Genomic DNA, 27,235 nt, shown 5'->3' with positions numbered 1-27,235 from the left:
TGCAACTGCGTGAGTCTCAGCCGCAGCACTGGCTATAGCTAGCTCTTGAGGTCCCAAGAGGAAGAGCGGATCTTGCTTCTACCACCAAGCTTTCTGCTTCAAGTACTGGGTAGAGCTGACAATCGAAAACTTCTTGTCCTTAAGAGTAATTGGCCGCTCTGTAGCTTCTAAGAAGTCCAGAGCTCGGTTGGTCACTTGTCTCTCGGAGTTTATTCCGAGCAAACGGTAATCAATTCCGGAATTTGCTTCGGTCAGCACTAAGAAGGCAAAGAACCAGTGTTAGTCAAACAAAGACAGAAGGCTGAATGAAAGAAAAATGAAAATAAAAAAACCTCGCCCCAGCCGAAATCCTTACCCCCTTGGTACTTTCGGCGGAGGCCGACGACAGCAAGCATCTTCTCTTTGAAAGCATAATGGTAGCAGGGGAATCAGGTCTCGGGCGCTTGGGCCCTCATTCCTCTTCCCCCCGGATTCCTCACTTTACCGAAGAGGGTCAGTAACCTCTTCTCAACCTCAGTGAACCCTTCTAGGGGGATCGCCAACCCCAATCTTGCTCGTCTTAGGATCGAGATTGCTCAATTACCTCGGCGCGCCATAGAAATTTGGATGGCTTTCTTTGTAAGGCGCCCAAACCTAGATCCACTGGCCTCGCCATTCCTTGTCTGAGGTATCATTCGACCAAGAAGTAAGATGACCTCGGGCAGTTTCAATTCGCCACCGGCCAGGCCCATGATCATCATCGGACTAGTTATTCCTGGTCAATTTGTGGAGCCGCCGAAAAACGTAAAGGCTCGGCTTCAAACCATAAAAAAGGCAGGTCTAGAGGAAAGTCATCAGCCTTCGGATGCTGCCAGGAATCAGCTGGAAAAGGGAGATGTTGTAGGAGTTCAGCACATCCACTATAAAGGGGTGCAAGGGAAACCGAAGACCGCCCTGCAGTTGGCGGATGTACACTCCGATGTCGGGGGAGGACGATAAATTCGATCCTCGGCAGTGGGCATTCGGCACCAATACCCATCTTTCTCAAATATACCGTAGTAGATCTCAATTTGCTCGGCAAACTGGTAAGTGGCATCATTATTTACCCACTAAGGGTAAGGGCCAGTCCTCATTATCCCTCGGTTGGCCGTGACGTCCCTCTACTCACTCGCTCCTGCAAGCAATTCCCAGGCTCCGCTCAGCGGAGGATTTGCACCTCGGCTAGAGGTGCTAGCAGTCCCTGAGCAGCGCGGCGTCGCCGAATTCAGGGGCACCGCCGCAATAGGCGCGCTTGCACCAGAAGATTCCCCTCTTTCAAATTGGCGAGGGTTACGACTCGTCCAACAACCGGTTGCGCAAAAGACTTGGCGGGGGAACTTCTTCCTCCTCCTCAGACTCAATTGGCCTCTTTCCTCGGTCTCCGGCCATCCCAGTCGTCGGAAAATCGAAGAAATCGGGAAAAAGAAAGAAATTCGAAAAAACAAGGGTACGCTGGAAATCAAAGAAAACCGAAGAAACTTCGGGGAAAATTACCTTTATCAGAAGCGAAATTCGCCGATCTACAAGGTCGGAGCAACGGATTTTTGTTTCGGAAGTTTAATCCCAGTCAATAAGCGGAAATTGGAAGTCGCACTGGGTTTCGCTGTGAGATTTTTGCAGGATTCGATTATGTTTGGCAAAGAAATGAGGAGAGAAAGTGGGGCGAGTGGTCTAAATATTGTCAGAAATGGGAATTCTGGGAGTCCGCGCCATTAAATCCCACTAACTCACTCTAAATAGCCGTTAAACACCCCTCACTAACTTAAATTTCCCACTAAACCTTCCAACTTCCTTAATTACTCTCTAAATAGCAGTTATTTCACTAATAACTGTCAAATTCAAAAAATTAAATTAAATCATTTACTTCCCTCCATTTAAGTCAAAAACCCAACTCACATGCTTCCGAATCGGGTCTGGGAGGCAAGTTGTTTGGGTCCAATTTACTCCAATTGGGCCAGTTCATAAATGATTCAATTACCAAGCCCAAGGTCAAGGTTCAACTCTCTAATCAATGCCAAGTCAAGTCAAAGGCCCAGTCAACGTGGTAAGCCCACTAGACCCAAGGCTCATTTCTCCTATTATATCAAGGTATAAAAGCAATCAATCTTGTCTCTCTACATTTATTCACTAAAAGCCTCAAGCAATTAATACTCTTGCATAGCTTTCTCTCTCTAAACACCGTTCCGACTTCGGCATCGGAGGGGCCTTCCTCGGCACACCCCCGAGGCCAGTTTAGTGTGTTTGCTGTGCAGGAAATCCTCGGCCCAGCCTCCACTTAGACCGAGTTCAGTCTTTAGCCCACCAGAAAGGACTTGTCCGAAGGTCCCATTGTTTTCACTCGAAACAATATGTACTACAAACATACTACTCCGTATTAAATGCTTTTAAAAACTAATAGTTGCACAACTATAAAAAGTGATCTCGTGAGGCAACGCTCGGCCTACTCACTAGTTAATGTACTTATAAAAAGCAATCATAATTTGCATTTGAAATTTTTCGAGCGCACTCCACGACTAGTAAACCTTTTTAAGAGTCTAATGCTCGGTTGCTGTTCCTTATGAATAGCGCAACGTCCATTTTTGCCGTTGTTGTGTGCAATTACGATACTACCCTTCATTAACTAAGGTGTCTTTATTTTCTTTATTTTCCTCCCTCCTTTACATTTTACTTTCAGAATTGTCCTTCTTGTCTTCTTCCTCTTCATTTTCCCATCCTTCCACTTTCTCACTCCTCTTCTATCCCAATTCGCACACCTTAATGATGACGGCGGTGGTAATCTTGCTTTGTATTTAGCTGCAGTTGAATAGAATTGCGGATTTACAATTCACTGCTTAATTTTTTCAAGCTTTCTACATTACTTAATTCAACTGTTATTTCTGGTTATATGATGTAATTTCTTTTTCTGGTTATTTCTGGGTTTCATTCATTTTGGTGATTCTTCTTAACTTAGTGTCAAATTTTTCCTACTTTATAACCCTTTTTTTTTCTCCAATATTTATGCTTTATATAATGTAAGAGCAGAATTTTACAGATTTGAGCATCTGGGGTTTGCAATAAGTTTACCATTATCTTGTTTGATTGATCAAATCTTTGTTTTTGGTCTGTTTCACAAGTTTGAAACAAAATCATCCACATTACTTTTGATTATTTTAACTGGAAGCTCGAAGCGACCGGTCAAAGGAATTGAATGGGATTGTATTAATTGCCCACTATGCTGTGATTGGTGTCCCTGTATAATTTCTGTTATTAAAGTTGGTGTCAAATTCACTCTATCCAGATACCCTTTAGCATTTATGCAGCAGCTTACTAATTATTTGATACATCCTGTGTTAATATTCTTAAATTATTACTCTTTCTGTCCCATTTATAGTTAACAATTTGCCTTTTTCACGGGACTTAAGAAAAGTGGAGGGATCAGAGTAGATTCTTTGATTTGAAGTTAAATCCGTGTCGGTCAAGGTATCTACAGATTGCTCCTCTTTAAAACTGACTTTATTAAGGTTTTTCCCAAGAAAAATTCCTATAATTAGCTGAACCCTCATCAAATCGTTAAGATTGCTTAGATTTTTCTCCCACTTAAAAAGTTGGGAGTATTATATATAAGTATAGTACGTTGTGCAATCACTTGGTACAATAAATTCTCAGATATTGCACAATATTCTTATTGGTTAGTATACAATTATACGAAGTATGATATATACTATTTGCTTTAAGTCAAGTGCTTTTTTTCTTAATATCTTGTTTCTCATTCATCTTTGTTGTCAAGTCGTCTTTGTTACCAATTAAACTAGCTAAGATGAGGCTACTTTCTACCTTTTTTTGGGTAGATTATCTAAGTCCCTTGTATGTTATATGAGAAAGAGGGGGCTTGTTTATGGTGTTTTTAGGCTACTTATTTGAGTCCAGTGAGAAAAGTTCATACGGTTGGGTTTGTTAGGGTGGAGGATGAGGGAATATCAGTTTTGGATTTGCCAGACTTGGACTTGGATATGATTCTAGAACGGCTTTCACCGACTGATTTGTGCAGCTTGGCTAGTGTTCGTAGGAGTAATCATATATGTAGGAGAAACATATGAAGAGCAAATGGGGAAGAGTGATTGGCCTGGTAATGCTGTTTTTGTAAATTGGCATGAACATATGGCCCTTAATAAGATGAAATTTTCCTTCGGTGGTAGCAACAATGGAGGAATTATTAGGAATTATTTTGGTTTGTTGCCCTTTTCATCATTGATTAGGCCAAAATTGATAGGTAAAAGTGAGCTTAAGGGTTGTTTACCACCTGATTCAATCATGGGTTGGTATCTTTGTCTTGAAAGCGGCAAGTTTTGGTTCCCGTCTCATGTTTATAATCATGAGGTGTTTACAAGTTATTCGGTATAAAATTGCGTATTATAGAGGCATGTTTAGCTGTTTTGTGCTCATTTATTTATATAATCAAGCATAGATTGTAGGCCTTAACAATTTCTATTATTGCAGAATGGACATGATGGATTTGCGCTGTCATATTATGATGCTAAACTTAGCTACAACCCAAATCATACACTTTCCAAGCTAGGTAAGATGAAGTACATGGTAGAAAGTTATCAAATTTTTATATAATTTGACCTTGAATTTATATTTTTGAGTAAATGAATTGTTGGGTCTGATAGTTTTAATGGAAGAGTTTGTTAATGAAGTTGTTCTTATGTACTTAAGGTATACCCTGCATGGCCGAAAGACCGTAGAGGAAAACACATACTGGAGTAGAATCAGAGTACCTTCTGTTGATAATCCTGCGTATGAGCTTCATGTGTCTGATTGCCTGGATGATTTGAAGCCAGGAGATCGTTTAGATATACAGTGGAGAAGAAACAGAGAATATCCATATGGTATGTTTACTAAGCCTTTTGAATTCTGGATGTGTAGTCGAAAACACTATTCTTCATCTGTAAGAATTACTGTCTGCAAACTTCTTTGCTATTCTCTGATGCTAAGTATTTGTTGTTAATGTGTTACAAGCTGGTGGTATTGTTCATATTCGGCTCCACATCTAAGACAAGCGTCTGACTGAACATTTTGAACTTTATAAAAATTGCTTAAAAAATCTGCTGAACAGATTGTGAGGAAGATTATATATTACTTGAACTAATTTACTAAATTAAAAATGATTCTTGAAATATTATTTATTATGTTTTTTTGGTTATAACTGTGCTGGTTTAAAAATGAATTTGTGGTTGGTATTTTTTGAATGACAAAGATTGTTGATTTGCTATATTTTGTGAAAGTTCTTGTTTGGTTAGAGGGTGTTTATTTCTTGTGATTATTGGATTTATGAATTGTTAATTGCTTATATCTTGACCTGATTTATAGGTGGTTGTTTGCTTATATAGGCTATTTATTGTTTAAAGTTACACGTGTTTCGGGGTTTTTTGTGAACTCCTCGGATACTGGTCGCGTTCTTCTGACAATGAGACTTGGACACCTGCAAAACAACGAATATTCCGTTTATCGGAATATCGCCTTCGACGATCAGGTTAGAGATCGGAAATCGGAAAAGCTAGAGAGAGAAAGTAGAGAGAAGTTGGAGCTTTTTAATGCTCTATATTTATGTTATGTTGTAATCCCCCCCTCCATCATAAATGATTGGGGTATTTATAGGGGTGGGAACATGTGCCCCTCTAGGGTTTATACCCTAGAATTTCGTGACGTGATTGGCTGCGCAATCAGGGGTCGCCACGTGTCATGGGGGACGCCGTTTTACGGCATTCAAGGTTTTTCTCGGGATTTGGGCCTGATGTAATCAAGGCCTTTTTCTCTTCCTGATGTTGTATTGTGTATTTATAGATAGCTGACATGTGTCACCATGTCAGGAGGACACGTGTCACCCTCTCATAATGCCATGTGTCGCCTTCTTATTGGGCCACGTGTCACTATGAGATTGGGCCACGTACTTGGGGTATTTTTACCCTAAACATTTGCCCCTCAGAGGGGGTGGCTCGTACACTTACTGGCCACCTCCTCTGATCTTCCATTTTGGACGTCCATGTACTCTGGGTTGGGTTTACCTCCCTGGACGTCCATATACTTTGGACTCAAAGCTCTTTTTGCTACCTGGACGTCCGTATATTTTGTTCTGGACGTCCTCGTAGTCTGGAGTGAGCTTGTCTTCTTGCTCATTTGGGCGTCCATATTGTGTACTGGACGTTCTCGTACTCTGAGTGAGGCTTAACCCCTAGTTCATTTGGACGTCCACATACTTTGGACCGGACGTTTTCATGCTCTGGGAGGAGCTTATCTCCTAGCTCATCGGGACGTCCACATATTTTGGACTGGACGTCCTCATACTCTGGGAGGAGCTTATCTCCTAACTACCCAGGGCGGCCTCAGCAGTGGGACTAGACGTCCTCCTATTTTGGTCTGGACGTTCTGATACTCTGGGAGGAGCTTATCTCCTAACTACCCAGAGCGTCCACATATTTTTGAAATGGATTGGGCTTCCTTGATTTCAAGTGTACTCTATGGTTCTTTCATCATGCTGCGTACGTCTGAACTTTCCCTTTTGGACTAAACGTCTGGGAACTGGGCGGATGCATTTTCCTCTTAGATATTTTTAAGTTTTGGAGACTAAGTGTTGAAGGTGTAAATCTCTTGAATTTGGGACTTAACTCACTTTAACTCACTTCAACTCACTTTGACGTGCCGTCAATTGTCCGTCTGATTTTTTCACAAGTTAACATAACCCTAACGTCATTCTGTCCTTTTCTTCGAGTAACTTCTCAAAAAATTACAGTTTGAATGTTTAGGCGGGAAAGGTGGTTTTACCATTTTGCCCCCATGAGTTTATTCTATAAATATGGGAAGTGAATTCTCATTTTCACACTTTACCCAATTGTGAATTCTAGAGAGAAGTCAGAGCAGTCTAGTGAGAGAAAGTGATTTTCCTTTTAATCTTCAAGAGCGCCGCCGTGAGTTTGAGTTGTCCGGGCATTTTTGAGTTTTCCAGTCAATCTTCAACAACACCAAGAACACTTTCGAAGCTTTCGGAACGTACAAAGGTAGGCCGTCTATATTTCTTTCTTTTCTTTACTTGTATTTTTTTCTTTTATTTCAATTCTGGATCCATACTCGGCTTCGTCCGACTCTCCTCATGAGGCCGGCCGTTCGCCTGGGACTGAGGAGTCTAGAGTGGACGGAGAAGAGTTGTCTCCTCCTTGGAGTGAGTCTATGTCTGGTGCGTACATACTCACCCCCACTTATTCTTCTCTGTCCCCACAGGCAATGGCAAGAACAATGCGTACGCGCGAGCTTCATGCGGCCAGGAACCCAGACGGTAGTCTGGTTCACCCTAGGGTCCCTTATGACCCTAATAACCCAAGTACCATGGAGGTGGAGACTACCTCCACCACCCAAACAATGACCGCCTCCACTGGCTCTCATCACTTGGCTGTGGAGGTCACTTCTTCTTTCGAGGAACGCCAACATGCTCAAGGCGCCTCGTCCACCCCTGCTCCGGAACTTAGGTTCCCTCAATTTGTCAGCTCAGTCATGGATGAGGCCGAGCTGGTAGCCTGCAAAGACCATCCTACCAATTTTGGGGCGGACGCTGCTGGTTCGTCTGTCCCCTCTTCCTCTCAACCTCTGCTCCAACTGGGCGGGGCGGACAGATCTATGACGGGAATCTCAATCAGGGAACCGTCCGATCTGCCTATTCGCAACGCCCCTTCTTCGGGGAACGAGGCGGACGCTGCCAAAGACAAAGGCAAGCGTCCATTAGTTGAGGAGGGCGCTCCTTCTTCCACGGGCGTACTCAGCTCAAGAGGCCGAAGCTCGGCCGAGGCAGCAGACCTGGATAGGGTGCTGTCTTCAGAATTCGGGAGTGCCCCCTCTCACCAAATGGAAGAAGAAGAAGTTGAGAAAGAGGCCGTGGGTGAGACGGCCGAAGGTGAGGCGGCGGCCGAAGAGAACGTCACCAACATTGATAACTTCAGGGACCCGTACGCCTGTACAGTTGGAGAGACGGCCCTGAAGTTCTTGAAGAAAGAATTTGAGGAGTACAAGGAGTCCCTCCATTTGGGGGAGGGATTTGAGATACAAGTCCCCAAGAAAGCCATTGCTGTGGCTACCTGGGATGATGAGAAGCCGCGCAAAAGGGCTTTTTGCGTTTATAGGGCCGCCTTGGATGTAGGCCTTCGCTTCCCTCTTCATCCATTCGTCCGGACAGTTCTGGACGAGTATGACATTGGCCTTTTCCAACTGACGCCAAACAGTTGGTTAAACATATTTGGGTACTTGGTGACGTGCATCTGCAAGGGTTTCACGCCAGACTTTGCGGTCTTCTGTGAGATGCACTCACTTACACGGCTGGAAAAAGATACGGATGGTTGGCTCGTCTTGAGTGCAACCAGGGATTACATGGTTGTGGTCGACCGTGTCAGCAAATGGAGGGACTGGAAGCACCGTTTCTACCGCATCAAAACCAAAGATGCGGAGTTCAACCTCCGCATGAATAAGTGCCGTCCAGATCCTATTCACCTCGGACGTGGGGATCACAAACCTGACAAGCCGCCCATCCATCCAAGCCAAGAGCACCAACTTGAATATTTCAAGGTCAACCGGGTCAAGCGGGGTAACAAAACTGAACGTGTCCCTCGCCATTGGGTTCCTCTAGCCAATTGGCTTAGAGACACTACCTTTATGTCTGTGTACGGCCTGTACCAGAACATGCCCCAAGGTGGACATTTAGATATATAAACCTTTTGTACGCACGTAGAGTTTTTTAGAAAAATATTCTAACACTTTGCTTTTTTCTCTTTGCAGCGGAGGCGTACGCTATGCTTGACCCAACACAAAAGGGAGAAGTGGCTATGTCTGAGGTGGACATTGCCCGCTACAAGGCTCGTTTCAAGATGTACGAGCAAATCAAGGAGGTAAACACTTAGTTTATTTTTGAGTCTTTCTTTTTTATTGTCCGTTCTGCTGTATTGGGAGGAACCTGCTTCCTAAGTTTGCACGGACGCATTTCGTCCGTTCATGCATGTTGGAAGGGAGCTCCTTCCCCAATTCACACGGACACTGACATGCTTTCTGCCTTGTGTAATTTTTCTAACTTGCTTGTATGTTTACAGTCTTCCTCTACCCCAAAGGCAAGAAGAAAGCAGCCGGCTTCTTCCACTCCTGATGCGAACGCATCCAAAAGGAGGAAGACGGTTGCCACGAAGACGCCCTCCAAATCCGCGGCCAAGACTAAGTCGCAGACTGCTCAAACGCAGTCTAAAGGAGATCAATCTCGGCTGGTACAAAGCGAGGCCTCCAAGTCCGTGGATCCTGTTGCTGATCAGGTCCACGACGCATCCGTCCCTATGGACGACGGGGGTAAGTCAACCCCGGAAAAAATGACCGGCCTCACCTCGACTCCGCATGTCGAGGTAGTTAAAAAATCTGATTGGCTAAATGCCAGTCAGTCGGCCAGTGACACTGCTAGCCGTTTAGACAACGAGGGGGATACCTCTTTGCCGCCCCCTCCCATCAATCTCTCTCCTCCAAGCTTCTCCACTGGTTCGCGCGGTTCCCCAAGCGCAGCGTGATAGGCTGCGGGGAATCAATGAGGGCTTCCTCGGCCCTATGCTCAACTGTAGTGCTGAGGTACGTCTCCTTTTTTCTATACCTTTTCTTTCCAACACTTAGCAAATTTTTCTATATTTGACTAAGTTTCCTTCTTCTATCCGCAGCTCTTCCTCCGCCTGAACGCCTTCCTTGAATGGAAGGATAAAGAGAACGAGCGGCTGAAGCAAGCTTGGCTTGAGATTAGAAAGGCCGAGGACGCTGTGACTGGGACGGCCGCCGTCCAAAGGGTGCATTTTGAGACCCAGATAACCGCGCTGTCCGACAAGGCGGCGCGGCAAACAGAGGACCTGGTCAAACTGGGCAAGGCACTCGAACAAGAGTCCTTGGCTAGGGAGGCCTTGAGGGTTGAAAGGGACGAGGCCGTCCTAGAGAAGGAAAAATGGAGGCTGGGCTTCGAGGCGTCTAAGACCTTGAAGAGTGAGCTGAAGTTGGCCCAAGCCAACCTTAAGTCTGCTTTGGACGAAGCGGACGCGCTGAAGGCCGAGGTTGAGGCCTTGAAGAAGTCCGTTTCGGACTATGCTGAGCAGCTAAAAGCTCCTCGGCCGCCCAGCGCGGAGGAAATCGTCCGCATTGAGCAGAATGCCGAAGACAGGCTTAGGGCATACTTCTTCGATGCCTTCCAGCTGATGGTGGATGACGGTGAGGCCGCTTACTATGAAGAACGCTTCAAGAAGCGGCTGAACTATGTTTGCCTCAGAGAAGATGCGAAGAAGGCCGGCCAGCCTCCTCCAGAGCTGGTAGTTACCTCTCCTGAGTCCGGAGAGGACGAGGAAGAGGGAGATGAGGAGGAGGAGGCGGACGGTGATGCCGCTCCGGCCGAAGACGCCAAGGTTGCGGAGGAGCCTGCCAAGGATGATACGGCTAAGTAGGGCTCAGGTCCTCCAGCAACCGTCTGCTCAGTTACCCAGCTTTTTCTTCTTTTTTCAGCTTTACTTAGCTTATTCTGTACTTTTTTTTGTTCTTATTTTGAGGCCGCCTGTTTGAGCGATTTTGTAAACATTTCGGCCGCCTTTTGCGCGGTCAGTTTAATGAAGATTTCGTCCGCCCGTTGAGCGGTTCTTTAATTCTGTTTCATACTTAGCAATTTTTTGCAATGTATGCCCCTTTATTCGGTGTTCGCCTAGTCCATACTCTAAGATGTTTGATTAACTTGGTAGTCTTTATGCCTTAAAGGGTATGACGACTAGCAAGTTAATCAAATCAAAGTAATGATTGCCCTTGGACTAGGTGAAGCACCGGATCAATTTAATTGGCCGTTCAGCTATCTTTATACGAGTAGTCCGTTGAAACTATCGCTCGGACGTACCCTTGAAATCCCAAGTATTATCTCAACTTAGAGATTCCTGGCTCGGCCGGGCTAAACGCCTAGGTATGCCCTTGCCCTATTTGTAAAGGACACTTGCTTTTTATACAAGTTCAGAATACCTTGCCTCAACCGTCCGCTTTGAATTGGTGCGGACGCATTGTTCTCTGAATTGAATCAGTTTTTTTTTTTTTTTTTTTTTTTTTTTGGGCCGAATTGCTCCGTCGGAAACAATCTTGCTTCCTTGTTGCTTCGGCCACTTTGTAAGACTGATAAGCCGTGTTGCTATATTGGAAGCAACTTAGTAAGTCATTTCACTCGACCTTTAATTACAAATCATAATATGCAAATAAAGATAAGTAAAATAGCAAAATAGTTCAACAATGCTTGACTTTTCATTAATTTTGTCAAAAGTACATTGTTATGGCCGTATGGCTTTGATTACATGGCTCGGTCAATAGACCTAGCTGTCTACACAGCTTTTTGGCTAAGTACTTAGAGAAACTTAAACATGATATTTCTTCAGATTGTCAGTGTTCCATGTCCGTGGGATCTGACGGCCATCAATTGCTTCAAGGCGATATGTGCCGTCTCGGACTTCTTCCCTGATTCGGTACGGCCCCTCCCAGTTTGGGGTTAACTTGCCGTCCTCATTGGCACGACCAACAGCTTCCATTTTCCTCAACACTAGATCCCCCATTTTGAGTGGCCGCTTAGACACTCGGCGATTATATGCCCTTGTCATCCTTAAGCGATAAATTTCATTTCTAAGCGCCTCATTGCCCCTAGCTTCTGGAAGAAAGTCTAGAGCGGTCTTCATGGCCTCCCAATTGGCCGATTCATCATAGAGCATTACCCGCAAAGTGGGCTCGTACATTTCAATTGGGAGTACAGCCTCAGCTCCATAGACCAAAAAGAATGGAGTCTCCCCTGTTGAGCTCTTTGCTGTTGTCCGTATAGACCATAGCACATTAACCAACTCATCTGCCCATAGACCACCCGCCTTTTCAAGCTTGCGCTTGATCCCATTTGAAATCAGCTTGTTATAGGCCTCAACTTGGCCATTGGCTTGTGGTCGGCCGACTGAGGCAAAACAATGAGTTATGCCCTGGTCCCCCAACCATTCCTTGAGTTGGCGCGTCTCAAACTGAGGTCCATTGTCGAACACCATTGACTGAGGTACCCCATACCGAGTGATTATGCTCTTCCAATTGAAGGCTGACACATCCGTCCATTTGATGCCCCGGACGGCCTCAGCTTCAACCCATTTAGTAAAGTAGTCTACTGCCACTAGTAAATATCGTCTCTGGCCGGATGCAGGAGTATACGGCCCCAAAATGTCCATGCCCCATTTAGCAAATGGAAGCGGACTACTGATGGCTGATAGACTATTTGCTGGACGATGAACAAGGGTTGAAAACCTCTGGCACTTGTCACATTTTTTCACCATTTGCATGGCGTCCGTATTCAAGCTCGGCCAGTAATATCCCAAATGTGTCGCTTTTTCAGCTAAGGCTCGTCCTCCAATATGTAAGCCACAATGCCCCTGATGGAGGTCATCCAACACATCATGCCCTCTTTCAGGAGTTATACATTTAAGATAAGGCTTCACAAAAGCTTTTTTGAATAGCTCCCCATCCTTCATCTCGAACCAGGCCGCTCTCCTCTTCATTAGCCAACTCTCTTTTGGGTCGTCCGGAAGTATTCCATCCCTTAGATAGGAAATAATTCCGTCCATCCAGGTTGAACTTCTATCTATTATCTGAACGGGCTCGGCATCAATACTCCTTTTCTCCTTTACTTCCCAAAACACTGATCTTGGAGTATCACATGATGCCGAGGAAGCCAATTTGGAGAGCGCGTCCGCTTGATGATTTTCCGATCGAGGAACTTGTCTGAGAGAGAAATGATCTAGGCACTCGGCCTTATCCTTCACTAGCTGCATGTACTTCATCATGGCCGACTCCCTAGCTTCGAAGCCACCATTGACTTGGTGGATTATTAGCCGGGAGTCCGAGCACACTTCAACTTTGGTTGCCCCGGCCGCTTTACACATCCTTAGGCCGGCCAACAATGCTTCGTACTCAGCTTCATTGTTTGACGCTTGGAACTGAAATCTCAACGCATATTCATATTTGTCTCCTTCAGGAGATTCACATATAACACCAGCACCACACCCGGTCGCTGTTGCACTACCATCCACAAACACTTTTCAGACCTGGTCCCCGGCCGGCTGAAGATCAGGCCGTGCCATTTCAGGCAAGAAATCCGCAAAAGCTTGCCCCTTAATTGCCTTTCTTGGTTCAAACACAAGGTCAAAGCCATTGAGTTCCAAAGCCCACTTAAGCATGCGGCCACTTGCTTCTAACGTTGAGAACGACTTCTTCAAAGGTTGGTCTGTGTAGACCACAATTGAATGTGCCAAAAAGTACGGCCGCAGCTTCTTTGATGCCATGTAGGGGTGTACATAAGTTAGACCGGACCTGAAACCCGACCTGATCCGGACCTGTTTAGACCGGACCGGAACCGGACCGGTAAATTCAGGTCCGGTCCCGGTCTGTAAAAAACATGGATTCCGGTTTTCAGGTCCGGTCCGGGTCAAACCCGGGGGTTTCAGGTCCGGACCTGAAGACCGGTTTTAAGCTCTATTTTGTAAAAAAGTTCAGCATTCCCTTAATATCCTACTAAACCCTAAATGCAACACTCATAGAGTCATAACCGTCACTTCTAATTTCTCATTTCCTTCCTCCTTTCTCTCTCTCTTAATTCTCAATCATTCTCTATAATCTCTCTCCACCCACACAAACTGGCAAGGTTGCTGCCGCCGGCTGCACCACCGTCAACCCACTGCGACGTCAAGCACCAGAGCTGTCACTGCTGCACCGTCGACCCACCAGTCCAACACGCGACCCAGCCCCACCTCTTCACATTCGGCCCTCCCACTGCGGTCATTCGATCGGTCACCACAAGCTCTAGCGCGTGACCGTCCAAGGGTCCATTACGAGAGGCGAGATCCACCATTAGTCCCCGTAACTGATTACAATTCTAGATTATTCAATTTTTTTTTTTTTGGATTTGTTCATTTTAATTAGAATTAAAGTTTAGGCTTATATGCTTAGTCTTCTTACGGTAAGTTTCAAATTAGATTTGTAATTTAAATTTTATTCTCTTAATTTGGGTTCAAATTTTACTGAATTTTTTTTTTTTTTTTTTTTGAGAAAATTTTTTACTGAATTTTGATTGTTGATACTATAGTAATATTTACAAGTATTAAATGTATAATACGGAGTAGAATACATTGATATTTATTCAATTTGTGAATTTGGAATTTTTTTTTTTTTTTTAAATCTATAAGGTGATTCAGGTCTATCCGGTCCAAAACCGGGACCGGACCTGATTGTTCAGGTCTGACCCGGAACCGGACCTGTCAAATCAGGTCCGGTCTCCGGTCCTTAAAAAATCTTGATTCAGGTCCCGGTCTCAACAGGTCCGGTCCAGGTCCGGTCCGGTTTTGGACCGGTGTACAGCCCTAATGCCATGTACAAGGCCAGGCCAAATTTTTCAATTGGGGGGTACTTAAGCTCAGCATTGTGAAGTACATGGCTGATAAAATACACCGGGACCTGATGGCCGTCTCTCTCAGCAAGAAGGACGGCACTTAGAGAATGTTCAGAGATGACAAGATAGATATATAGCTTCTCATTCTTTAGCGGACTGACGAGGCGAGGCAATGTATGCAAGTGACTTTTCAACTGTACAATGCTTCCTCGGCCTCCTCTGTCCACTCGAACATGACTTTTTTCTTAATGGTTTGAAAAAAGTAACGACACTTGACAAAAATCTTCCAAGGGCTGCTAAACAGCCGGCCAGTCTTTGCACCTCCTTAATTGTTCTTGGAGACTTCATGTCAAGGACGGCTTGAATTTTTTCAGGGTTGGCCTCAATTCCACGTTGATCAATCAAAAATCCGAGAAACTTGCCGGACTCAACACCAAATACACACTTCTTTGGATTCAACATCATCTTATGCCGCCTGAGTTCGGTGAACGGTTTCTCGTAAATCCTTGAGATGGTCGACCGACTCTTTTGACTTGACAATCATGTCATCAATGTACGCCTCCATGTTCCGGCCGAGCTGGTCTCTAAAGACTGTGTTAACAGGCCTCTGAAATGTGGTAGGGGCATTCTTGAGGCCGAATGACATGGCTTTGTAACAGTACAACCCCTGCTCGGTCACAAACGCTGTCTTTTCTTGATCTTCTTCCCACAAAGGAATTTGGTGGAATCTGGAGTATGCGTCCATAAAACTCATTAGGGCGTGTCCGGCCGTAGAGTCAACCAAACGGTCTTGTTCAAGTCCGTGTAGTCCACGCACATTCTCCAAGTCCCATTCAGCTTTTTCACAAGAACTACATTGGCCACCCAATCTGGGTAGAAGCATTGCCGAATGAAACCGGCGTCCAGTAGCTTTTTCACCTCTGCTGCGGCGCCTGATTCCTCTCTTCTCCGTGATTCCTCTTCTTCTGGCGGATAGGTTTTATCAAAGGATTCACGGCCAACTTGTGCATGGCCATGTCAGGACTTTTCCCTGGCATTTCACCAACTTCAAATGCAAACACATATTTGAATTCTCTTAAAAGCTGAACTAACTCATCCCCAAGCAATCCCAAAGCTATAGTGCCGACACTAACTGTCCGTTCTGGGTGGTTGGAGTCAAGCACTATATCCTGGTGGCTGCCGGCCGGCTGGGGCCTCAACTCATCTGGCCGGCCGACAGTCATTAATTGCTAGGCTTCTTCTGCCCTGGCTGCCTTACGCTTCTGGCCGACCTGGTATGCTGGGAGTGAGGTTCCTTCTTCCTTTGACTCGGACAATTTTGGGCCGCGCGCTGTTGGCTTCACGGCCAGCTGATTACATTCCTTAGCCATTTTCTGACTTCCTTGAATTGTTCCAATTTTTCCGTCCGACCTTTCAAACTTCAATAACATTAAGTGAGGCACTATGACCACCTTGGCTGCATTCAGAGTGGGGCGGCCAAGGATGACGTTGTACCCAGTCAGCTCTTTAACAACAAGGAAACGGACGACCATGTTTTTCCCTTCTCCCTTCTCCCTTCTGCCCAAAACGGATTGGAAGATCAATCCGTCCGACGGGATGAATGACATTCCCCCCAAATCTTACCAAGGGGTGAGTGATGTCCTGGAGAGCATCTTCTGGGAAGCTTAAATTTCTTAGGGCGGACAGGCTGATAATGTCGGCCGAACTGCCCGTATCAATCAATATTCGTCCCACCTTCAAATTTGCTATCTTCATGATAAAGACCATGGGATCATTGTGCAAAGCCTTGATCTCTCCACGGTCAGCCTCACTTATGATCACTTCAGGAAATGGCTCAGCCTTAACGGCGTCCGTTTGCATCACATTTGACAAATTTCGAGCGTCATGCTTGATTCCTTTCATGGTAGGCCGCCTGAAGCAAAGCCTCCTATTATCACGGCCACAAAACCTGAATCAGTGCTATTCCCATCATCTTCCTTGTCATTTTTCTTATCACTTTGTTGCTTTTTCTCGGACGTGTTGTCTGTCCGTTTGTAAGTGAACTTGGACTTGGTCACATAGGGTTTCAGCAGACACTTGTCGGCCAACTTATCCAACAGCCTCTTGAGATTGATACAATCGTTCGTGTCATGACCAACATCCTTGTGGTAATGACAATACTTGTTCTTGTTTCTGTACTGGGCCGAGCCTCTCAAAGGCAGAGGCTTCTCAAACTCAAACTTGTCCTTTATCTCCATCAAAATGGAGTAGCCATCCTTGTTGAACTCATACTGAGGCTCGTACGTCTTGCTTTTCTTTGACTTGGGTTGCTTGTCATCAGCTACCCAAATTTCTTTTCTTTTGCTTCCTTCTTTCTTTCGGCCGGCCGAGTCTTGCCGAGAAGATTGCTTCTTTTCAGCCCCCTTGGCCGGTTGTTCTGATTTGGTGAGCGAACAAAAGTCCGCGACCTCAATATAGGCTTCGACTTCCGGCAATACACCTGCGTATGACCGAATCTTTTTCCTTACCAAATCAAACTTAAAACCATTATGCCTTAATCCCCGGAGAAATTCTGAGTATGCCATTTCGTCCGGAAGATTATGAATTTGGGCTTTTTCTTGGTTAAATCTTTGGACGTATGAGCGTAGTCCTTCATTCTTCCCTTGAACAATTGTTGCCAAGTTGAGACTTGTCTTTCTTGGTGGGATGTTGTATGAGAAATTTCCCACAAACAACAAACTGAGGGTAGTAAAGCAATTTATGCATCCAACTGGAAGGCTGTTAAACCAATCCTGGGCCACCCCCTTAAGAGTGGTCGGGAAGCATCTGCACCATGTAGCATCATCTATACTTTGCAAGTACATCAAATTCCTGTACGAGGTAATATGTTCCTCTAGGTTGCCCGTACCATCATAGGCACCCACTAATACACTCTTCACTTTTGCTCGTTGAGGGGACGTTAGTATATCTTGCGAAAACGGAGGCGGCTTATCTCCCAAATTCAACAAACGCATCTGCCAATCGATGGGCTGAGGCTGCGCGGACGTTCCAGCCAGGTAGGGAGCCTGGCCGAACACCTGGCCATACGGCCCATATTGCCCAAAGACTTGGGGAGTTGGCTGTATCAACCCATTGAGTACTTGAGGGGGCTGATATTGTGATGGCTGAACTGGTCTGGGAGTAATGGTATGAGCGGCTTGACTTCTGCTGGAGACGACCGTGTTGGTGTATTGAGAGAAAGATTGGTTGGAGGCTTCATCCGGCATGGTTGGGGTAGAGGCCGTGTCAGAATATGCGGCCCTATCCCTTTGCTTGTGCCGAATGTAATCCCTTGCGTCTTTGAAACGCTGTGACGGCTCAGTCTCAACTCTTTTCGGCTGTCTGCCCCTCCCCCCAGCCGACTGTGTTTTCGCCAACAGACTAGAGAGGTTGGTCCGTGGGACTCGGGGAGACCTTCCATGCGGACGACGGAATGGGGTATTACCAGCATCAGTTGCATTGGTCTTGTTGTGTGTTTTCTTGGAAGCACCTCCTCCCCCTTTTTGTTGGTTGGAGGCCAACTCTTGGCGAAGCTTAGTCAGCTCGGCCATTAGGGTAGCTGGGGTAACAGGTGGTTGTTCAGCCTCTTGAAATGAGGCAGTCAAAGGATTGCTAGAATGTATGGTTGTACGTAAGTCTTTTACATATCCGTCCTCGCCTGGACGAGGACCAATATTAGGTGTCTGACCATCTATTGCCATAACGGACGAGTATCCCCACAGACGGCGCCAAATGTTTCGGGGTTTTTTGTGAACTCCTCGGATACTGGTCGCGTTCTTCTGACAATGAGACTTGGACACCTGCAAAACGACGAATATTCCGTTTAGAGATCGGAAATCAGAAAAGCTAGAGAGAGAAAGTAGAGAGAAGTTGGAGCTTTTTAATGCTCTATATTTATGTTATGTTGTAATCCCCCCCATCATAAATGATTGGGGTATTTATAGGGGTGGGAACATGTGCCCCTCTAGGGTTTATACCGTAGAATTTCGTGACGTGATTGGCTGCGCAATCAGGGGTCGCCACGTGTCATGGGGGACGCCGTTTTACGGCATTCAAGGTTTTTCTCGGGATTTAGGCCTGATGTAATCAAGGCCTTTTTCTCTTCCTGATGTTGTATTGTGTATTTAAAGATAGCTGACATGTGTCACCCTGTGAGGAGGACACGTGTCACCCTCTCATAATGCCATGTGTCGCCTTCTTATTGGGCCACGTGTCACTATGAGATTGGGCCACGTACTTGGGGTATTTTTATCCTAAACAACACGGGTTTATGAAAATCTCTTTTGCAAAAGTATGGAGTTAATTTCAATTAGAGTTTGTTTCTGAAAGACTATCTCATTACTGCTGATTTGTCGATTTCAATTAGAGTTTGTAATTAATTAAAACTGCTGAAGGTTGATAGTTTTGAGTTTTGACTGAGTGCATTTTTTTGGTGACTCAGGAAGCGGCTTGGTCATTTTGTCTGCTTGGTCATTTGTGCTTTGCCTTTTATCACCTTGTTTTTGAACATGGTAAGATTTTGCGGTTCTGGATTTTTATGTGTTTTGGTTTGTGTTTAGACTTTAGAGTTTTCATTTTCTGGAAGGTTACGTATTGCTGATTATTTTTGGGTTGTCATAACTACGAACAGGTGTTGTGCTTAAAGCTTTTTACTTTGTTTTCTTTGATGGAGTTGCTTTAATTTTTGTGGGTTTGATTGAAATCTGCAGTTGAGGGATTGTCTTCGGTAATATGCTAGAGTTTTGGTGGTTGGTGCTAATGGGTTGGGATGTAATTAAATTGTTTAAGGACTTGGATTTATCATGGTTATATATGTAAGAGCACCCTTTACTTACTACACAACCTGGCCTAGACATTATATTTCTAGAGGAAAGCTAATATGACCGACGTGCAAGTATACTCAAAAGGATTTGATTAGAAGTAAATCAGAGATCTTTGCTTCTCATCTTGGTATTCATTTTATGTTGCTTTTGTTTGTCTTTTTTTTCTTTTTTCCTTTTTTTTTTTTTTTTTTTTTTTTTTTAAAAAAAAAAAATTATAGGAATCTAGAAACAATAGTAAAGGAAAAACAATTTAATCAGGCCAATTATTGTGGCTACCGATGATTGCAAATTTATTCTATTTGATCTACTTAATGTAGGTTATTATTACTATTTTTTTTTCCATTTATACCTTTGTTTCCCCTTTACATCATTGTGTTTGTTTTGGAGGCTAAATTACTGATTAGTCTAGGAGACAAAACTTTTCTTACAGCGCTAGGACAAGCTGCTTTGTATTCCGAAGAGGCGAAGAGCATACAAAGCCCCTTCTGATATTTAATCTCCAATGGAGGAGGTAAGTGGTGTCTAGATGAGATCTGTATTGACACTTTGTATGGTAGATTGGCATTAGGATTGTCCTTTGACTATGTTATTCTTGATGACCTCTTAAATTGCTGAGATAATTAATTCCTATAAGCTATTTTGAGACAAGTTTAACTTTTTACTGAAATATTAATAAAAACTAGTTTTTGGCCGGGCCTCGGGTCATTATATGTATAATGTATTATAAATAAGGTTTTAAAATAAAAATTATATGATAAAATTTAGATTTAATTAGTTATATTTGTTGTAAATAAAAGGGGTAATTTAGTACAAATAGTATAAAAATATATAAGTAAGATCAAAAAGACAATCTCACAAATAATGGAACAATATCGGTGATTTGAAAATGAAATTCCGGCGCAACCAAGGTGCTCAATTGTATTCGCCGGCATGAGCACTAAGGTTAACACACTACTTTCACACAAAGACACTTTTGGGTGGAAGGTTTGAATCAAGTAACTTATGCCCAATAGAGAATGTGTTTACACTATTATGCTTGATGTATTTTTCAAGTGTAAAAATCAGAAATAAAGCTTCTTTTATTTATAGAGAAACATGAATGAACATAAAAGAAGAATCCCAAGCATCGAAGGAGGTGAATAATCACCTTAAACATCCTCTTAAATGGGTTGTTTTCGGCAGGTTTTGGTGGCTCGTACTTGTAACTGTATGTACTCTTTGTTGCAACAGAGGTAGTGAATTCTGAGAATCTGCAAAAAAGCAAAGATAGTGGTATGAATTAGAATGTTTTGCTGTTGGTTTTATGTTAGTAGGTTTAGTTTTTATTGGTTTTGTTCTTTCATAAAGTTTATTTGAGGAAAGTTGTAACTTTTTCTAATTGGGAATTTTTTTTGAGGATTAAACACGTTTAATTTATTATTCTAGAACAAACATATTAGCTATCTAAGGTATATTTCAACAATTTACTCTTATTCAAGACTTAACCAAGAAAACCTATTTGTACTACTTAAGGATGAACAATTAAAAGATAATCAAATGAAGGAGTAAGAAGAATACGATCTATATGTAAAGTCATAAGTATTTGATTTTAGAGGTGTTAGTAGAAAATTTATGAAATTTAGACTGAAATTAGTGATATAGGAAGGTAAAGAAGATCAGAGGGATGGAAGAAAAGATCTGAACGACAGGAGAAAGTTGGTAGTTGTGGATCATGTGCTTAATGACTCAATTCCCGGATGTGTTAATTCCATCTGATATTCAATCTGTTTTTTTATTCCAAAAGTTTTATGGTTTCTCTTTTTTCTTTCTTATTCTCTCTATTTTTTAAGGTTTTAATTTATTGCAGTATAAAGTATGGTGATCTATTCAAAATAGCAAATTGAGTATTCAGTTTCAGATTAGATTTTTAGTCTTGTTAATTTAACTTTGGGAATCGTCTATTTCTGCTTGAAAATTTGTATGTGGATTTTCTGTTGCATGCTATAAAAGCCCGTTAAGTCATAACCTTGATGTTTGTAATTATACTCTTCCTAATAAGTTGCTGATTTTTTTTTGAAAAAAAAAAAAAAAAATTTGTTGATGGTATGTGAAATGTTATCATACATAGAAATTTGATTTGAATTTTGCCTGAATTCTCTTTTTAAGCACTTGATTAGGGTTGACTAAGTCGGGATGAACTAAATTTTTTGAGGATCTAATTGAGTAATGAAGACCATGTATGAACTTGATTTTTGGTTTGACATTATCAAGTATGAGGAAGACCTAATTGAGCACTGGTAACCATGTATGAGGAAGATCTTAGTGTCAGATTGTGTTGCGATTCTGAAATCACTTTTTATATGAGGAAGATTTTAGTGTCAGATTGTGTGTTACGATTCTAAAATCAATTTTTATAGTATGTAGGTTGGTGAGATCATAAGCAGATTTGAGAAGAAGGTTGTCTCTTTAAAGGTATGGTCTTAATTTCAGAAGTTTGGAGCTTTAAACAATTAGTTCCTCTATTTTCAGCATTGTGTAATTAGTTGCGAGGTTAATTAAAAGATGTTTACTTATATGATGCTAAGAATAATCATGGTAGCTCACAAATGTGTTTATTGAAGTCTAGAATTGTCTCCAATTATTATATTACGCATGTTGCCCCAATGTTTGATTTCAATATATTAGTAAATAATAACTCTAACCAAAACCAGTCGGATTGAGTCTCATGATTTACTGTGGATTACTATGTGTTTTGAGATGCTTTAACCGTTTATCTGAATTTGAGCTAGCAAAGATGGAAGAAGGTCTCAATTCAGATGCTATAGAAGCATCCGTGAATATTATTGAGTGCTCTCTGGGTTCCTTCCCACGTGGACTATCCTTAATGCTTTGGTCTATTGTAAGTTATTTGGCTCTATTATGAGAGCTTTAAATCTAGGAAAAATTGCCACCAATAATCTGAACTTTGCCTCGTCCTCCAATAATAATCCCTACTTTCGTTTATTCACCATCACTCCGAACTTTGCCTACCTTTAATTCTATTGCACCAATTTTACTTGAAACCGGATTAGAAGGTTACCTTAAGGAGATGAGTTCTCCCTCCCGACTACTCTCTTTACTCTCTCTGCTACTCCATCCCCTTCATTTACTACTTGAATTACTACAACTGAGTACCATCAACGAGAAAAAAAAGGGAAATTGATGCCATTATTGAAGCTTCAACCAGAATTGTACTTTGCCTTAACGTCACGATCATCCAAATCTGTGAAGGAGAAGCAATAGGGGATCTCTGAAAAGAGAAGAACTTCCATTTTAGGTAAGCTTTTGAACCCTAAATTTCGCTGAAATTGCACATAAATTTGCAACTAAATCTGAAACCCTAATGAATTAAACTCGAAATTCATAAATTTGTGAATGGAATTTTAATTTCTTTGTTAATTATGGCTCCGAATTGATGTGGGTTTGTATTTTTTTGGTGTTTTGTTTTTGTTGATTTGTGTTGTTTTTGTCCGAACCCTAAATGCATGGTGTGAATTTATTCCTGATTGTAATGCAGTTTATGTTAAATTAGGTACGTTTACTACTAAAATTACCTTGAAAATGTGGCATGGAGGGGTGTTTAAACACCTTGACAGTGGTGAGTTGTGTTATAGCAATGGTAAAGGTAGAACCTTTAATGTGGACCCTGATGAACTGTGTGCTTTCTATCTTCTGGAGTTGGTTATGAAGTGTGCAAAATATAAGGATAAAATTCAGGGGTTTATGTACTTAGTTCCTGAACTAAGTTTGCAGGTGGGTTGAGGCAAGTGAATGATGATGACACTATGAGGGAGATGATTTATGTGTCACTTAGTAGTAGGGTTGTAGAGGTGTATGCTGTACATGGTGAAAATGACCTAATGCCCTTCTCTTCTTAACCTAAGCCTACATCAAAACAGCCTAAATGTGTGAGACCAAAAAAATTGCCTATAAAGAGGGGATCACAAGTGAGATCTAGTCCAAGGAAGAAAAGTCAGCCACCCTTGACTATTTGTGAACCTTCCCAAAAAGCCCATGACAGCTCATTAAAGGCCAAACCAGATTCTCCCACTCCATTTGTTTCCATTCCACCAACCAGTATTTCACCCAACCAAAGTACTTTTAGAGTTACATATGTTATAAACCCTAAATCCACATTTGGTAAAACACATCCCATAGCCTCAAACCTTCTTGCAGCTTCACAAACTAGCAGTGACCTTGTGAAAAATTATGAGTGGAAAGATTCAAGACCTGATAGCCCTCTTCCTATATATGATTTGATCCCAACTGATAATTCTGAGGGTGACAAAGAAGACCCTCCTTACAACCCACCAGAATTAGACAAAGGGAAAGGGGTAAAACCTTTTTTTTGGTGAGGTTTACTCAGATGAGGAAAGTGAGGGTGGAGAAGATAGAATTGTGGAAGGGGCAGAAGTTGGTGAGGGTTTAGGTGGAGAAGCTAAAGCAGGGGAAGAGGTAGAAGGGGTGGAGGATTTAGAGGTAGAGGAGAGGGAGGAGATCTTGGATGATGAGCTGCAGTATCCATTAGAAAGTGAGGATGAGGAGTACACTTTAGCAAGGGAAAGGGTCAGAGATACAACAGTTAAGCTAATTGACATTGCAAGAAAAATCCAAAAAAGAAGCAGCAAAGTGTTTGCACACAAAGGAGGAGGAGGAGGAAGATAGGGCAGGCAGTTGGTGAGGGGACAAACACTGAAGTTGGTGAGGGTTCTGGTGCCAGGGCAGAAGTTGAAGAGGGAGCAAACACTGAAGTTGGTGAGGGTTCTGGTCCACAAAGTGATTATGAACAAAGTGATGAGGAGGTGCATACTCCACCTGACAGTGGTGAAGAGGACTTAGAACTAAAGAAGAAGAGGAAGTCAAGCCTTTTAGTGTCTTCAGCACACACTGACTTTAGGAGTTTCAATTGGAAAGTAAGTCAGAGATTTGCAAACAGGAATGAATTTAGGAATGCAGTAGCTAGATATGGGATACTACACGGCAGGGATGTGTATTACAAAGTGAGTGACAATCAAAGGCAACAAAGGTTAGGTGTGAGATGCCTTGACACTTGCCCTTTTTATGTGTATGCTTCATGGGACAGTAGGAGAGCTTGTATAGTTGTTAAAACTGTAAAGGGTGTGCATACTTGCCACAGGAATAGACAGCTGAAGACAAGATGGGTAGCTTCACAGTATTCAAGACAATGCCTCACTTGCTGCAAAGGAAATTCAAGAGTGTGTTAGGAAAGCATTTAAGATGTTGGTGAGTAGAGACTTTGCTTATAAAGTAAAGTACAAGGCTCATAGAATATTGCATGGTTTTATGCATGACCATTACAACAAGCTTGGGGGTTACATGGTTGCATTGCATAGTAGCAGTCTAGGTACTAATTTGGAGTTGGTTACTAACAGTGAGAAGGACCCTCCAACTTTTAAGAGGTTGTTCATATGCTTTGAAGGGTTGAAAATTGGGTGGTTGGTGGGATGTAGGAAGGTTCTTACAGTAGATGCTTGTTTCCTCAAGACATTTTTGGGAGGTCAGCTTATGTTTGCTGTGGGAAGAGACAACAATGATCATATGTTCCCAATTTGTTGGGCAATTGTTGAAAGTGAGAATAATGATTTTTGGGAGTGGTTCTTTAAGCAAATTTATTCCACCTTAGATCTAAAGGATGGAGCAGGGTGACAATCACATCAGATGAGCATCAGGTTATGACCCAAACACTTTCTTTTTGTGTTTTTTTATGTATGAAATAGTTGTGGAAATTTATTGAAACTATATACCTTGTATTATTTCACAAAGCATTTTGCATGGAGTTTCAACTGTACTGCCACTGCCAAATGCAGAGCACCGGCTTTGTGCAAGACACATCTTTGCACATTGGCACAAGACATACAAGGGAGATGAATTGAAGTTGCTATTTTGGAGGTTTGCTAAATCTTATAACATGGCTGACTACAATGAAAACATTGAAAAACTAGTCAAAGTGAACATGGATGCTGCCAATGATTTCAAAGCCTACAATCCCAAAGTATTTTGTAGGGCTTTTCTTAAACCTGACATCAAGACAGATGCCATTACAAGTAAAATTGCTGAGACTTTCAATGGCTACATTATACAAGCCAGTGCTTTATTGCCAGGAGGATATAAGAACAGCTTTGCAGAGGGTAGTTGTGAAGAGGCAGGTAATGATGAAAGCAACTATAATGTTATATCCAAGGATTTAAGCTAAGTTGGACATTGAGAAGCAAAAGGAAGCTGAATGTGAGGTCATGCCATCATCTGAAACCCTATTCAATGTGAGCTATTACTTGGACTAATTGGTGGTGAATTTGGAGAACAAAAGCTGCACCTGTAACAAATGGGACATGCTTGGTATCCCATGTTGCCATGTATTTCCTTCAATTTATTTTATTGGTATTTCATTGGCAAAGAAACTAAGCATTATGTTGATCAGTGCTACCACAAGGTCACCTACCTCAAAGCTTATGCAGGTATGTTATACTAAAAAAGCTGAAAACTCTTCACTTTATTACTTAGTCAAATATGTGTCTAAATTTTATACTTAGTCAAATATGAATCTTAATTGTATAGTTAGTCAACTATGCCTTCTGTAATATTATTTGATTTTGTTGGTGAGTATTAATTGAATGCTTGTTTGGTTTAGGATCTATTCCCCCTTGTGAAGGGGAAAGGCATTGGCCTAAGGTCTCCGGTCCAATTGACCCACCTCCAATTAAAATTGGATCTGGGAGACCTAGGAAAAACAAGATCAAGGATCCTTTTGAAAACCCCAAAAAGGTAGGAACCATTACAAAGAATGGGGTTGAAATGACTTGCTCCCTGTGCCACACAAAGGGACATAACAAAAGAAGGTGTCCTAAGAAAGACACTAGCCAAGCCCTAGAGGGAGGCCTAGGAAGGAGCCTGTTGATGCAGAAGTTATAACATTTGCTCAGGCAGCACCATCTTCTAGCCACCATTCAATGACTGTGAAGCTTACTCAATTAGGTAGAGGTGGAAGGATGATTCACGTGGGTAGGGGCTTAAGAGATGGAAGGGCAGGCTAGTAGGGGAAGTGGGAATGCAGATGGTGGAAGGGGAAGAGGTTCTGGTAGGGGAGGTGGTGCTGCAAGGGGTGGTGGTGCTGCAATTGGTGGAAGGGGAACATGTGCTGCAAGGGGAACAACTAGGGGAAGAGGCAAAGGTAGAGGTAGGAACCAGCTTCTTGTTGGTATAGGTGTCCTATTAGCACTTGATGGGTCAGCAATAACTTCAGTAAGTTGATTAACATTGTTATTTGTGTATGTTCTTAACACTAAAGGCCAACTTTTGATTACTTATGCTTTGGCCTGTTTGCAGACATCAAGACAGCCAATAACAACAAGATCAAGATCAGGCCTAGGTGGAGAAGCTGCAAGATTAGGGCACACTTCAGTTATGGCTTTGGCTTGGTTCCAGATGAGTCAATCAAGCCAGACTTCAACCCTGCATCAGCCTACTAATAGTAGATGTCTCACTATGTCCAATTTTAGAAACTCTGTTTTAATCAATCTTTTAGGTGACATTGTTGTCATGCTATCTCATACTTTGCAAACAATTTTTATGTGTTATGTATTCCTCCCTCCTTTTTCGAATATATAAAAAAAAAATTTAATCTTTGTTTTAAAAATCAATTTAATCAATCAATCAATCAATCAATCAATCAATCAATCAAAGCCTTAATCCCAAAAGTGGGGTCGGCTAACATGAACCAAATTTGATTATTCCGTGTAGTCATCAACATAAATCTTTCTCCTCCATCCCTTACGATCCAAAACTTCATCCTCACGTAAATCCATGCACTTCATATCCTTCCTCACTCCTTCCAACCAAGTCATCTTTGGTCTCCCTCTTCCTCGTTTAATCCCTC

At 42.7% G+C, this 27,235-nt stretch overlaps 1 protein-coding gene and 1 pseudogene across 2 annotated transcripts; both read left to right on the top strand.

Annotated features, from left to right (window-relative positions):
- The first annotated feature begins 958 nt into the window (after window positions 1-958).
- Window positions 959-26,975, top strand: LOC145583967 (F-box protein At2g41170-like; annotated as a pseudogene). The gene is made up of 11 exons (XR_014100324.1): window positions 959-1,064; window positions 3,738-4,374; window positions 4,495-4,573; window positions 4,714-4,886; window positions 8,815-8,924; window positions 18,942-19,011; window positions 19,754-19,834; window positions 21,720-22,618; window positions 22,874-25,817; window positions 25,991-26,601; window positions 26,686-26,975. The product of XR_014100324.1 is annotated as an F-box protein At2g41170-like (transcript).
- On the top strand, window positions 24,580-26,271 carry LOC145583966 (uncharacterized). The gene is made up of 4 exons (XM_081640911.1): window positions 24,580-24,931; window positions 25,170-25,508; window positions 25,758-25,817; window positions 25,991-26,271. Exons 1-4 carry the CDS (start codon window positions 24,580-24,582, stop codon window positions 26,269-26,271), a joined length of 1,032 nt encoding a protein of 343 aa, XP_081497037.1.
- Window positions 26,976-27,235: the final 260 nt, after the last annotated feature.

Source organism: Chenopodium album, chromosome 16 (genome assembly GCF_948465745.1).
Source record: "Chenopodium album chromosome 16, dcCheAlbu1.1, whole genome shotgun sequence".
In the NCBI taxonomy this organism is placed as follows: Eukaryota; Viridiplantae; Streptophyta; class Magnoliopsida; order Caryophyllales; family Amaranthaceae; genus Chenopodium; species Chenopodium album.
This window is presented reverse-complemented; position numbering and strand designations above follow the sequence as displayed.

Coding starts and splice junctions, on each gene's coding strand:
- LOC145583966 (XM_081640911.1), top strand. CDS start 24,580: ATGTTGGTGAGTAGAGACTTTGCTTATAAAGTAAAGTACAAGGCTCAT. Junction 24,932..25,169: donor TTGTTGGGCAATTGTTGAAA/GTGAGAATAATG, acceptor TGCCAAATGCAG/AGCACCGGCTTTGTGCAAGA. Junction 25,818..25,990: donor CTACCTCAAAGCTTATGCAG/GTATGTTATACT, acceptor TGTTTGGTTTAG/GATCTATTCCCCCTTGTGAA.